Raw genomic sequence first — 14,555 nt, forward strand, 5'->3', positions numbered from 1 at the left:
TACTTAGGATGCTAGGATTCCCTGAACACTAAGCTGAAAACCCTTTCTTTCATCAGGGCATTTTAGATTTCAAGAGAGGGGAAGAAATTTCTGATGATACTTTTCTGCTGAATGTGATGGTGAAGAGGAATTGGTATTTCATCTTGTGCATCATGAGGCTCTCCCATTCTCCTGGATGTTGTCTCTGTCCAGAATGCTTATAAAAAACAATTTTATGCCAAAAGTAAAAATAAGAATTTTGTCTGAAGATATCAAAAGAATGAGAATCCTGTCCAGTGCTTGATTTAGTAGTCCAGATCAGCCATGAGCTCAGGCATGGGGTGGACTAAGGTGGCAACTATCATTCAGGAAGCCTTGATGGCTTTCAGAGGCTCTGCTCTGCAGGTAATTGGATATGAGACCCTTTGGTTGATAGTTGGGCTCTAGAGGACAGTTGGGTTTGTTGCTTTTATACTGGCCTCTCTGCTGTGCAGCAGCATCCTTCCTGGTTTGCTAGACTCTGTCACTGGGTTAGCAGCTGAGTCCCTAAGGTTGCTAGGTGTTGGGGACTTTAACTTACCCCAGGGCAGCATATAGTCTGATGCAGTTCAGGAGTTCATGGCTCCCATGACAACCTAACCCAAATCATGGAGGGCCTGACTTACAATGGGGAGTGTACACTAAATCTGGCTTTTATCTCAGGGCAGTTGCAATGTAATTTGGTAGTGGAGGGCAGTACCATCAGTCCTCTGTCATGGCCAGATCACTCGCTGATTGCTTTTTGGCTTGCTGGTGCTACCCCAGCCTGCAGAGAGGTAGGGCCTGTTAGATCATTCTGTCCTAGGCAACTAATGGACCCAAATGGGTTCAGAGGGAACTTGGGGTTTTCTCTGAGATTCTGCTGTGTCCTTAAGGCAAGGCCTGAGTTGTAGCCTGGAATAAGCATGTGATGAGAGTCTTGAATTGGATTGTTTCTGTGCAGCCTCTCACTGTGATTGATTGTTGATCCCAGGGTGCTCTTTGGTTTTCTGAGTAGCTCTGGGAGATGAAGAACCAGAAGAGATCCCTGGGTCACCATTGGAGAAAGATGAAGGATAAACATAACCAAACATGGTTTTGGAGTAAGAGTCCATTTTAGGAATTACGTCATGGCAATAAGACTGGTGAAACAAAGGTATTTCTCCACTCTGATGTCTACAGATGGCCATCCAGCAGCCATGTATAAGGTGACCCATTCCTTGCTGGGGAAAGACAAGTCACAGGATCATCTGCAGGGCCCTGTGAGGAATATTCTAGCTATCTGATGGATAAAGTCACTGAGATTTGCTCAGAGTGCCACTGTGACTGGGCAAGTCCTGTTAAGGTACCTGGCGCATAGTCTTGCAACTTTAGCTGGGATGTGTTTGAATCCAACTACCTGTTTCTTAGATCCATGATTCTCCTGGCTTTTGAAGGCTGCTCAGGAAGTGACATATAGTTGGGTCCATGCAGTGGGGTCAGCCTCCTTGAGGGAGAGGATGTTCCACCTGTCTTTTTTTTCCCAATAATTTTATTAAGACTTATATTAAAAAGATAAAACTAATACAAAAACCGAATAAAAATACATTACAAAGAAGAAAAAATATTAAAAAGTGCAGACCTCCCCCCCCAAAAAAGAGTAAGAAGAAACTTCCCCCTTCATCCCCAGCAAGTATATTCAACATTAACAACTTATCACTGTCTCTCAAAATACAATTAAATACATTTTCATTCCATACCTCAAACCATTTTCTATAAATTCATCTCTGAATTTTCAGCTCTCCTTATTAATCAGCAAAGATTCAGTAAAAATTAACAAAAATACCTAACATAAGTATACCAATTAATCAAAATCCCCTTAATCTCTCTCTTGTGTCAAAATGTAATCCCAATTAACCATTACACATTCCAAAAAATTAAAGACTATTAAATATTACTAGAAATAGTAACCCGTTATTTCCATCTCAAAATTAATAATGTAAATATTGTAAACCAGTCCACTTCACCCAAACGTATCTAGTCAAGGTAACCATTAAGCCTCACCAGAGATAACAACTCATTATTTAACCATAATCAAATACAGCAATTTTGTATTATTTTTCCTTCTTCCTCCCAACAGTCCTTAAGTCCCATAAATAAAGTCCTAATTTCTGCTTTCTTCTAGTATCCTTGTCTTTTCTCTCAAAGCGCTTGTCATCTTTATCCAAATCCATTTGTAATTTCCATGTAGTAACTCTAGTAGATAACTTAGATTCCAATATAAGACGGTAGTCCACAACACACTTTTGATATATTATTTGTATGTCTTTTTAAATTTGTAAATCGATCATCTAATTCCATTTGTAAATCCAATATTTCCATCTCGTTCTTATATAGGTTATAATTTTTAAGTCCACCTTAAAGTCGTTTTTGGTTATTTTCAAAGGCACTTGTTTCTCTTCAGTAATAATTTTTGGTTCCAATATAGGGTTAAATTGCCTGAGCATTTCCTGAGCCAGGTTAAAAAGTGTTTTCTTTTAAGTCGCCATCTGGTGCCTTCTAATGATCAACCTTCAAGGTCTTAATATCAGCTTGGAATGAGAGCAAGAGAAATATTCCCACACAAGAGGATCTTTCTAATTAAGATCAAAGTATTTCTATAAATCAGTTTCATCCAAGCCCTTAGCATTTAAAAACTTCCCAAAAAGCAACATTATAATCATCCTTTTTCTGTATATTGCAAAAAATAAGGATCCTAGAAAGCTAGAAACACCTAATTTCCTTTCAGATTGAAGAGAATCTAACCCAGCGAATGGTAAATTTTTTGGACAATTTTCATCTAGTCTCCAACCTTTCCTTTCTAGGGAAGGTTGTTGAAAAGGCAGTTGGGCTGAGGCTTCAAAGGACATGGAAGAAACAGATTATCCTGACTCTTTTCCATTGGGTTTCAGACTGAAGCACACTACTGAGACTGCATTGACCGTGTTTGTTAATGACCTCTGGTGGACCTGGGATGGAGATGATGCTACTGTTCTGGTTCTCTTTGATCTCTCAGTGGCTTTCAGTACCATTAACCATGGTAGTCTTCTGGACCTCTGATGGAGAATGGGAGTGGGGTGCACCCTTTCTCTTTGTGTACTTCCAGTTGGTGTTGGTGGGGGGGGGAGAGATCAACTCCGAGGCCCCTAATTTGTGGGGTGCCTCAAAGCTTGAGGCTTTTGCCCCTTCTCTTTAATATCTACATGAGGCCACTGGGTGAGGTCATCTATTGGTTTGGGATGAAACACTCTTTTACATCTTGACCCTGGGCTGGCTATGTGATGCTGCTGAATCCCAGAGTCTGGAGGTTGTGGGGCTCGGGATGGAGAGGAACAGACTCAGGCTCAACCCTAGCAGCTGAGTGGTCATGGGTCTTTAATTATGGATGGGTTTGCATTTCCCCCTCAGGAGTAGTGTGTAATCTGGAGGCTTCCCTGGTTTCACAGTTCCTGCTCAAAGAGAAGGTGGCAGCTCTTGCCAAGAAGGCTATTGCACAGATGCCAGTTGTGCATGTTCCTGGAGCAGAGAGGCCACCCATCAAAATGATCATTCATGCCTTAGTCACTTTATGTGTGGACTATTGCAATGTGTTGTATATAGGGCTGCCCTTGAATATCTCTCAGAAGCTGCAGCTGGTCCAGAATGCAGCAATGCGGGCAGTAATGGGTATGCCATGGTATGCCTGTGTAACGTGGTTGCTCCACGAACTGCACTGGTTACCAGTTAGCTTCCAGATGCAATTCAGGTTGCTGGTTCCTGCAAATAAAGCCCTTCATGGCATAGAGCCTGGCTCTCTGAGTGATCTCTGCCCATTTCTGCCTATCCTGTACAATCCAACAGAGTTGGCATGCTCTGACCCCACTGATTAAACAGTGCCATATGATGGGGCCCAGGAAGTGAGCCTTCTTTGTTGCAGCATCTGCCCTCTGGAACAGTATCCCCTATAGAGCCATATGAGCCCTATCTGGACTGTGTTAAAAAAGTGTTTAAAAACCTGGCTTTCTCCCCAAGCCTTGGGTTAGGGTGAGTGGTGAGCCTCTGATATGGTTTTACATGTTGGTCTGATGGTTTTATTCTTCTTGACACAGTTTTTCTGTGGTACATTGTTTCTTGCTATTTTTAATGTTGTATGCTGCACAGAGTACTTAATGGAGTTGGGTAGTCTTATAAATTGGATCAATCAATCAGTTGATCAATCAATCAATCAATAAACATACTGGATGAACATAATTACTTTTCATCCAGCCTTGACAGAAGCAGCATATTTGAATGGTGGTTATGCTCCTTGAAATAGAGAAGATATTAATTGTCTTTTAACCCACAACCCTACTATAGTCATTAATGATTGAATTTATCAGTCCATTGTATTAAGGAACCATGTAGGTCCTCGCCTTGGCAGGTGAAACTTGTTTCTAGTCATTTTTACACAAATAGACAATTATCTGTCCTGAGGTAAGTAGCTCAAGAATCACAAGACATATCCAGAGTGATTCAGTCTTGCCATTTTACAAACAGCAGAAAACAACATGAGGTATTTTGAACTGAAATTTTTTTTTGAAGCAGTGGGTTCATGATGACTGAGTGACGGAATATTGTAATTAACTATTCTGGAGCAAGAGAAAATGGAGGGATGATGATGATGATGATGATGATGATGATGATGATTCTGCCTATAAAATGCCTAATACATGTTATCTCTGTCTCTCTTCTCCCTCCCCCCACCTTCATCTGGATTTGCTGCAGGTGCATAGGCCCACGCCTTGAGGACTGCATTGGTTTCATGGATAGGTACTTGCTGAGCACTTGCTCCTCTTGCCACACCTCCCATGTTCCATGTGTGCGCAAAGGTGCTTGTATCTGCATGGCCCCTGTGAATGGTGAATGATCTTTTCTGTTCTGTAATTGCCTGCAGGTGTAAAGGCCCCACTAGTCATGACTGCATTTACTATCCGTGGACACGCCAGTCCACATTACTACAGCACGCTAGGTAACATCAACCATCCCAACTTTTGGTTCTTTTTTGTTCTTTATTTGTAAGGAGTAGGAGGATCATGCTATCCAGTTTGATGAGGGGGACCCTAGGTTTATATGTGTGCACTTAAGTCCTTTTGTGCTATTTTCTATACAATTCACACTTACTGAGTTAAATGAAATTAAGCATGCATTTTCAAACTTAAGATAGCAGGTGCTACATGCTTTTGTGATTCTTTTTGTATATGAATGTTGAGAATATACTTTCACTGGAGGCTTAAATTGAGGTTGTGTAAGGCAGGCTAGAGTCCTTTAGAGATTCCATAGCCTGTGTACCAAACTACACTACCTTGTATGGGAGGAGGGTAGAACAAAACCTGTTGCAACAACACCAATATAGATATAAGTATTCCTCATGAGAGCCAGTTTGGTGTAGTGGTTAAGGCATCAGGCTAGAAACAGGGAGACTGGGAGTTCTAGTCCTGCCTTAGACCCGAAGCCAGCTGGGTGACCTTGGGCCAGTCACTCTCTCTCAGCCCTAGGAAGAAGGCAATGGTAAACCACTTCTGAAAAACCTTGCCAAGAAAACTGCAGGGACGTGTCCAGGCAGTTGCCAGGGGTCAAGATTGACTCAAATGTACCAAAAAAAAAAGTATTCCTCACTTCGAAAAAATCAGTTATTATTCTTCTAAAGTAGGAAGTTAAACTGAAGAATATAATGGTTTTATGTCCCAAACTAATCAAACTGGTTAATATGATTTTCTGCCTCAAATATTCTGCACTAACTTTAAGTCTGTTTAAGTTTCTTTTTCTTTAGATCAATATCACCTTGTAAAATGTAGTACGTACCTAGTTTTTATCATTTGTATTAGGCATAATAGTCTCTTACAGAAATACTGTAGTTGTTTCTGAAAATAGTGAAGGGTTCAGTTTATTTGTCTGATGATTCTTGTAGAGGTGTTGTCTCATACTACACTGTACAATTTTGAGTAAAAATACAATAGCAAATTCTGTAGCACAATTTAATCCTGAGGCTAAATTATACATTAACCCAACTATTGCAGATCAGCAGAAAGCCATATATAGATGGGCATGGTTAAAATATATTTATTTCAGCCCAATAACAAACTATTCCTGTGCCTACCCAGGAACTTTGTTCAGCAATACATACATTACAGAAGACCAAGTCCAAGATTATTCGATCCAGGAACAGAAACAAATGCATTTCAGCTCTAGGACATTGTTCCACTCAATATTTTCCCCCGGCACAAATACATAATTATAACAATTGCTTAGGCTTGCAGATCTCTGCAAAAGGAGTATGTCCTACTGAACACATTATGGCTTACTTCTGAGCATACAGTAAGGCTAGGAGCTTAGTAAAGTGACCAAAAAGTTGGTATTTCTGACTGGGAATTAGTTTTATGATTTTAGTATCGTTATTTAAGAGGAGGATCCCACAAAGTCCTACCCCTCTGTTGTCCTGGGATATATACATATAGCTTGTAGATGCAGAAGAATTGTACACTGATCCATGCTAATGGATAGACTTGGAACAGAAAAAGGAGAATATGTAGAGGAATAATCTCCTAATTACTTATCAGTACTAAGGAGCCAGATGTGTCCCAGTTTTTGCCAGTAAAGAATTCCCTCTCATAGAACAACTGGCAGAGAATGGGCTCATCAGCTCTAAAACCAGCATGGGAAGTACATGCCAACTGAAAAGAAGAGAGGAATGGAGGCTGTGCCAGAATTAGTTGGCAATAATTTGGTAGGTTGGCAGATGGCTTCTAGCTTGCTCATTGTTGTGTTCCCCACTTACCTAGCTGTTCCAAGCTTTTGCCATGCACTTATTATGGTAATTTTTTGAATGATCATTTTAACTGTGCTGGGAATGAGCTTTATTATCATTCATTGTTTGAAAATCATGAAAAACTGAGTTGGATGAATACTATAGTGATGAAGGCTGGGATTTTCAAACAGAATGTCAGTACACAAAGCATCACATATCTATCATTCACAGTGCACACTATTCTGAATTTTGCAGTCCAAGTCTAAGCTTAAAAATGCATACCCAGTCTCTTCTGTAGCCCATGCTTGATTTCAAACACATATTCAACATCTCTGTATCCCTACCTGGATTTAATGAAAAGGAGAAATGTGGTATAAGTCACTTCATTTTAGATTATTTTACCTAGAATTTTTTTAGGTAGATGTTAAAGAGGCTCAAAATATAATCCCTCAGCACGATATAGTGTAATTATCATAAGGCTAAGAGATTGGTTGCAGAACTACCATCTAGAAGTGGCAATACAGCACCCCCAATCCCAGCTGTAGATAACTGATCCTAAATGGCATCATGTCCAGTGATACTGGAAGCAGCTCAAAGATCTGGGGTGACTGCCAGGTTCATTCCACCTGTCCTTCTCCCAGTACACATTACCAGTTGGGGCAACCAGAAGACAAACTGAGATAATAAAACTGAACAAAATGGATAGTAATGATGATTAGGGCTGTGCAGTAGTCTGGATTTGAAGGAGAAAAGTAATTTGGAGTGTGTATGGGCATACACATAGTGGCATCTTCTTGAACCAAATTCATCCATTTTTGGAATTGTGCAGCACCAGGAAGAAATGCTGTTTTCCTTGAAGAATTTCCAAGAAGTATACACGAGTACCCCTTTTCGCTTTTCCCTCTTTTAAACCAGATCACTGCACAGGCTTTAATAATGATTGTTTCCTTAATGCCTGGAAATGAATCAATCCAGTATTTTACTCTTAACTCCTCAGCCCACTAGCCCATTGTACAGTACTGTAAGACAAGAAGGGCAAGAGATGCAGAGACAAGTAGCTTACTAATCTTGTTAATGTCAAATATTGGAACCTTTTGCCATAAAGGAAGAGTGAGCATGTTTCACCCTACCATAAACTGCCCAAATCAATTAAGCGATGGCAAACCCAATGATGCCTCATGCTTAATGCCAGAAATTCAGACAATCTATTTTACATTTTCCACTCTTTTAATTGAGAGAACCAAGGCATGGTTCTGAAGGGGAAATATAATGGAAGGAAGAGAAAGGGGGAAGAGGGTGATACTTCTACTATGTACAGCTCTCCAGTGCAAACCTATGATTTTCTTCCACCCTCCTGCATGAAAGAACGATGAATATTTAAGGTAAACATACAGTCTCACTTTGTAGTGACTTCATAGGCTGTTTCCTTGGCAACAGGATTGGAAAGGTTGGCCCTTGCTATCTTCCAGGATGATTTTCAACTTCCCAGAATAACCTTCAGTGCTGGAATTCCCTGGAGACCTCCTATTTGAGGACTAATCTGGCTGCTCCTGCTTAGCTTCCATGCCAGCCACCCCAGGGCTGTCATTGCTGATGCAATGAATATATAAAATGGCTGTCCTATGAGACCATTTGACATGATTCTATCCAGCAGGCACACTCCAAAGTCTATATGCTGCCACCTGAGATCTTTTGTCAAAGCACTCCTTTTGCAACATTTATCTTCCGCTACCTAGGCATGGCTCAGATTTATGAAATTTATAGAGGTCATACATAACCATTGCGTTCCTGGTATGTTATAGTAAACACCTGGAACTTCATTTGTGTACCAGATGAAATATCTTGGGCCAGAAGGTGGTACAGTATTTGAAGCCAAGCAGCCCATCTGAAGAGCTCATTCATGACTGTATTTTGAAAAGAATTTCCAACATTTCACCTTTCACAGCAAGCATTCAATGTATAATTAAGAGCAAAAGAATCCATAAAACAAAGGGAACCATTTCTCTTTTTGTGGTAGATAAGCAATCATACTTCATACTTCAGCAAAGGATCGTTACCTTGTCATGGTGCTGGAGCTTGAGCACCTCAATGATGCCATGAGCTAAACCGTGAAGGGCCACCCAAGATGGGAAGGTCATGACAGAGAGGTCAGACTAAATGTGATCCCTGGGGAAGGTCATGGCAACCCACCCCAGTATTCTTGCCGTGAAAACTAAATGGATCAGTACAACCAGAGATATGTCAGTATACCATTGGAAGATGAGACCCCCAGGTCGGAAGATGGTCAAAATGCTACTGGGGAGGAACAGAGGATGAGTTCAACTAGCCCCAGACGTGACAACGCAGCTAGCTCAAAGCCGAAAGGACGGCTAGCGGCCGACGGTGCTGGTGGTGAATGGCGAATCCGATGTTCTAAGGATCAACACACCATTGGAACCTGGAATGTAAGATCTATGAGCCAGGGCAAATTGAATGTGGTTATTGGTGAGATGTCAAGATTAAGGATAGACATTTTGGGTGTCAGTGAACTGAAATGGACTGGAATGGACCACTTCACATCAAATGACCACCAGATCTACTACTGTGGACAAGAGGACCACAGAAGAAATGGAGTAGCCTTCATAATTAACAGTAAAGTGGCTAAAGCAGTGCTTTGATACAATCCAAAAAACGATAGAATGATCTCAATTTGAATTCAGGGCAAGCCATCTAACATCACAGTGATCCAAATGCTGTGGATCAGCATTTGCTTCACCACAGATGCTGAAGAAGCTGAAGTAGAGCAGTTCTATGAGGATCTGTAGCACCTACTGGACAACACGCCTAAAAGAGATGTCATTTTCATCACAGGAGACTGGAATGCTAAGGTGGGCAGTCAAATGACACCTGGAATTACAGGTAAGCATGGCCTGGGAGAACAAAACAAAGCAGGACATAGGCTGATAGAATTTTGCCAAGACAACTCACTCTGAATAACAAACACTCTCTTCCAACAACCTAAGAGACAGGTTTATACATGGACTTCCCCAGATGGACAACACCGAAATCAGATTGACTACATCCTTTGCAGCCAAAGGTGGCGGACATCTATACAGTTGGTAAAAACAAGACCCGGAGCTGACTGTAGTTCAGATCACGAACTTCTTCTTGCACAATTTAGGATCAGACTAAAGAGATTAGGGAAGACCCACAGATCAGCTAGATATGAGCTCACTAATATTCCTAAGGAATATGCAGTGGAGGTGAAGAATAGATTTCAGGGACTGGACTTAGTAGATAGGGTCCTGGAAGAACTATGGACACAAGTTCACAACATTGTTCAGGAGGCGGCAACAAAATACATCCCAAAGAAAGAGAAAACCAAGAAGGCAAAATGGCTGTTGCTGAGACACTAGAAGTAGCCCAAGAAAGAAGGAAAGCAAAAGGCAACAGTGATAGGGGGAGATATGGCCAATTAAATGCAAAATTCCAGAGGTTAGCCAGAAGAGATAAGGAATTATTTTTAAACAAGCAATGCGCGGAAGTGGAAGAAGACAATAGAATAGGAAGGGCAAGAGACCTCTTCCAGAAAATTAGAAACATCGGAGGTAAATTCCAGGCCAAAATGGGTATGATCAAAAACAAAGATGGCAAGGACCTAACAGAAGAAGAAGAGATCAAGAAAAGGTGGCAGGAATATACAGAAGACCTGTATAGGAAGGATAACAATATTGGGGATAGCTTTGACAGTGTGGTCAGTGAGCTAGAGCCAGACATCCTGAAGAGTGAGGTTGAATGGGCCTTAAGAAGCATTGCTAATAACAAGGCAGCAGGAGACGACAGCGTCCCAGCTGAACTGTTCAAAATCTTGCAAGATGATGCTGTCAAGGTAATGCATGCTATATGCCAGCAAATTTGGAAAACACAAGAATGGCCATCAGACTGGAAAAAATCAACTTATATCCCCATATAAGGGAAACACTAAAGAATGTTCAAACTATCGAACAGTGGCACTTATTTCACATGCCAGTAAGGTAATGCTCCAGATCCTGCAAGGTAGGCTTCAGCAATTCATGGAGCGAGAATTGCCAGATGTACAAGCTGGGTTTAGAAAAGGCAGAGGAACTAGGGACCAAATTGCCAATATCCGATGGATAATGGAAAAAGCCAAGGAGTTTCAGAAAAACATCTATTTCTGTTTTATTGACTATTCTAAAACCTTTGACTGTGTGGACCAGAACAAATTGTGGCAAGTTCTTAGTGGTATGGGGATACCAAGTCATCTTGTCTGCCTCCTGAGGAATCTGTATAACGACCAAGTAGCAAAAGTAAGAACAGACCACGGATCAACGGACTGGTTTAAGATTGGGAAAGGAGTACAGCAGGGCTGTATACTCTCACCCAACCTACTCAGCTTGTACGCAGAGCACATCATGCGACATGCTGGGCTTGAGGAATCCAAGGCTGGAGTTAAAATCGCTGGAAGAAACATTAACAATCTCAGATATGCAGATGATACCACTTTGATGGCTGAAAGCGAAGAGGAAGTGAGGAGCCTTATGATGAAGGTGAAAGAAGAAAGTGCAAAAGCTGGCTTGCAGCTAAACTTCAAAAAAACCAAGATTATGGCAACCAGCTTGATTGATAACTGGCAAATAGAGGGAGAAAATGTAGAAGCAGTGAAAGACTTTGTGCAAAGATTACTGCAGATGCTGACTGCAGTCAGGAAATCAGAAGACGCTTAATCCTTGGGAGAAGAGCAATGACAAATCTCGATAAAATAGTTAAGAGCAGAGACATCACACTGGCAACAAAGGTCCGCATAGTTAAAGCAATGGTGTTCCCCGTAGTAACATATGGCTGCGAGAGCTGGACCATAAGGAAGGCTGAGAGAAGGAAGATCGATGCTTTTGAACTGTGGTGTTGGAGGAAAGTTCTGAGAGTGCCTTGGACTGCAAGAAGATCAAACCAGTCCATTGTCCAGGAAATAAAGCCAGACTGCTCACTTGAGGGAATGATATTAAAGGCAAAACTGAAATACTTTGGCCACATAATGAGAAGACAGGACCCCCTGGAGAAGATGCTGATGCTAGGGAGAGGCGAAGGCAAAAGGAAGAGGGGCGGACGACATGCAAGATGGATGATATTCTAGAGGTGACGGACTCGTCCCTGGGGGAGCTGGGGGTATTGACGACCGACAGAAAGCTCTGGCGTGGGCTGGTCCATGAAGTCACGAACAGTCGGAAGCGACTAAATGAATAAACAACAACAAAGCAATCATAATGTGGCAGATGTAATCAGCACAGGGAAACAATGTTTTAATATTTCTTTGTCTAATCAGATGTATGCATTGATTTATACCCTAAATAATGGTCCACCTTATTTTCACATTTCCCCTTTTAACTAACAGGAACTAATTAGCCAAGTCTTTCCCACAGAGAAATGGTTGGATAGAACTGTGTGCAGATATTAATGCTCTTCATCTTTTCTTCCAGTTGAACAAAAGCACATTTCTTCTTTCGCATCATCTTTTACAAATACCAAGCTTTTTTTTCTGTTGACGGTGTATGTATACAAAAGCTAATTAACAGCAAATCCTTTGTAAAGCAGTGAAACCTTTTCCTCCTTGTGTTTGATAACCCCTTCACAGCAGGATTTCATTATAATTTCACAGTAACTCAGCAACACAGAATACACGATAGAAAAAAGAAACTCGTTAATAAGTTCTGAATGTTTGTAGATGACTTAATTTTTTAGCACTATGCTCTTCTGTGTCGATTACAGTTTTCCATATGTTCCAGTTATTTTTAGGATAATTGTACCCTATATAATTAAGTAAAAACTATTTAGATAAGATTTTTAAAAATCTGGCATAGAAATAGTTATGGAGGAAAATGATTCTAAGCTGAAACGAAAAAATTGACTTCTGAGTGGCATATACACACAGTGCAAAACCAAAGTGTTTGCCAGTTACCATAAGATTCTGGCCAAAATAGCCAAGTAGTCAAGGATTATGGGAACTGTGGCCCCAATGCAGCCAAACTCAGAAAAACTTAGATGAAGAATTAAAATATTTATCATTGAATAGTCCAACCCAACATGTCACATAACTGAAATTATTTTCATCAACTTCACAGATCTCTTTTTCAGTTTAGATGTCAAATTAATCCTATTGCATTGAGAAGGTTAAGTATAAATCTTCTTGCTACATTAGGATTTGATTCATTAAAAAAAACCTATGATTTTGAAAATTCATTAAACTATTACTTTTAAATTAATATTGGAAAATTGAATTTTTAAAATTGATAGCAATACTGACATTTAAAAAATAATATAGATGTTGCTGTTGAAGAAAATGCTTTATAATTTCCCCAAATATCAATATCTTTCTTCAACGAGGGACCCATCCCCTGCAAAGCAGAAAAAGAAATAATCTGGGTATTCAGAAAGGAGACAAAGTAGCTTATTTACTCTATAGATTGGCCGTAGGCAACTTGGGGTTATCAGATGCTTTGGACTATATTTGTGCTCTAGGCAATACATCCAATTGTCATGTATTATATACATTATAGTCCAAAATATCTAGAGGGCACCATGTTACCTGCCTCTGGCACACTATTATGGTACCAAATTTAATTTAAATCTCTGTGTCCTTAAGAGTGGATCATTTTCAAGTTACAAGTTAGCTCTTTTTTCTTTCTTTCTGGTTATCATGACTATTTTGCTAGTGGCAGTGGTGGGGAATTTATATAGAACACTGAGAACTTGTTTATTCTAAGCTTAACTTTTTACAGCTTCATTTAGCGGTAATTACAAACAACACCTGAAAGGAATGCATCATTAAGAGGAGAAGAAATGCAAAATCTGCTACTTGGGAATATTCTAAGATTCTCTAGTGCCTCATTAATAACAAAGGCCCAAGAACCTCAGTAGATGAACTTACACGCTAAGCCTAAATTTCTGCCACTGTTTGCAGTTTCAACCCAGGGAAGACCACCTGTTCTGAAGAGCCCTACTGTTTATTAAGTTGAGAAACAGAACCTATTTTCTAACATAAATATTAGCTTGCACAAAGTATCTGTTTCACTGTGGGAATAGCTGTCAGTGAACTTTGGATCAGATAGAGTGGCAGAATTAATATACCCAAACCACAGCCTGTTTATCTCTGTACAAGAGGTAAACAGATTCTGTGGTTACTTACTTGAGTTCCTTTTAAAGTCAGCAGGGACCACATACGTAATATGATTAATCCATGCTTCCTTAGCCTGATACTTAGGGTCCCAATTTTGAGATCAGAGCATAGTGGAAAAGTTTACATGAGAAGAATTACAGGATAGAATTTTTATCTGCTGTAAATGCAGGTGTGTTGGGGTCCTTTGAATTATAGTAACTGCCATGTAGTCCAATATTATGCAGACACCCATTTCATGCTTATCCCTTCTTTTTCATGGAAAGAATTACTTAAATTGGGTCTATATGGAACAACTGCATTATGTCTCATGCAGTTGCTCTGGGCATTACTGGATCAGTGCTTTTATTTTCATCAGCTGCAGAGAGAGATTTGGATTGATTAGGTGGGATCCAGCAAACTGCAGGGAAAGTTCTATCCCTGTTCCTGACTTCTTTTCCTCTGCTATCAGCTGTCCTTGTGAAAAATGAGGAAAGTCAAGATGGGAGTTTGGGGACCTTAGCAAAGTGTGCAGTGAGGCCTGGAGGCTAAAGGAGTATGGAACAGCAGCAACAATTAAAAACTGCCACAAAAATAAAAGAAAAAGAAAGGGAAAACTAAAAGAAAAAG

General features: G+C 40.4%; 1 protein-coding gene across 1 annotated transcript in view; it reads left to right on the plus strand.

Moving 5' to 3' along the window:
• ERBB4 (erb-b2 receptor tyrosine kinase 4) overlaps positions 1-14,555 on the plus strand; it is a 559,265-nt gene that overhangs the window by 353,159 nt on the left and 191,551 nt on the right. The window contains exon 16 of the mRNA XM_063303051.1: positions 4,928-5,002. Coding sequence (XP_063159121.1) covers positions 4,928-5,002 — 75 coding nt within the window. The remainder of the gene's footprint in view (positions 1-4,927; positions 5,003-14,555) is intronic.

Source organism: Candoia aspera, chromosome 1, assembly GCF_035149785.1.
Source record: "Candoia aspera isolate rCanAsp1 chromosome 1, rCanAsp1.hap2, whole genome shotgun sequence".
Lineage (NCBI taxonomy): Eukaryota > Metazoa > Chordata > Lepidosauria > Squamata > Boidae > Candoia > Candoia aspera.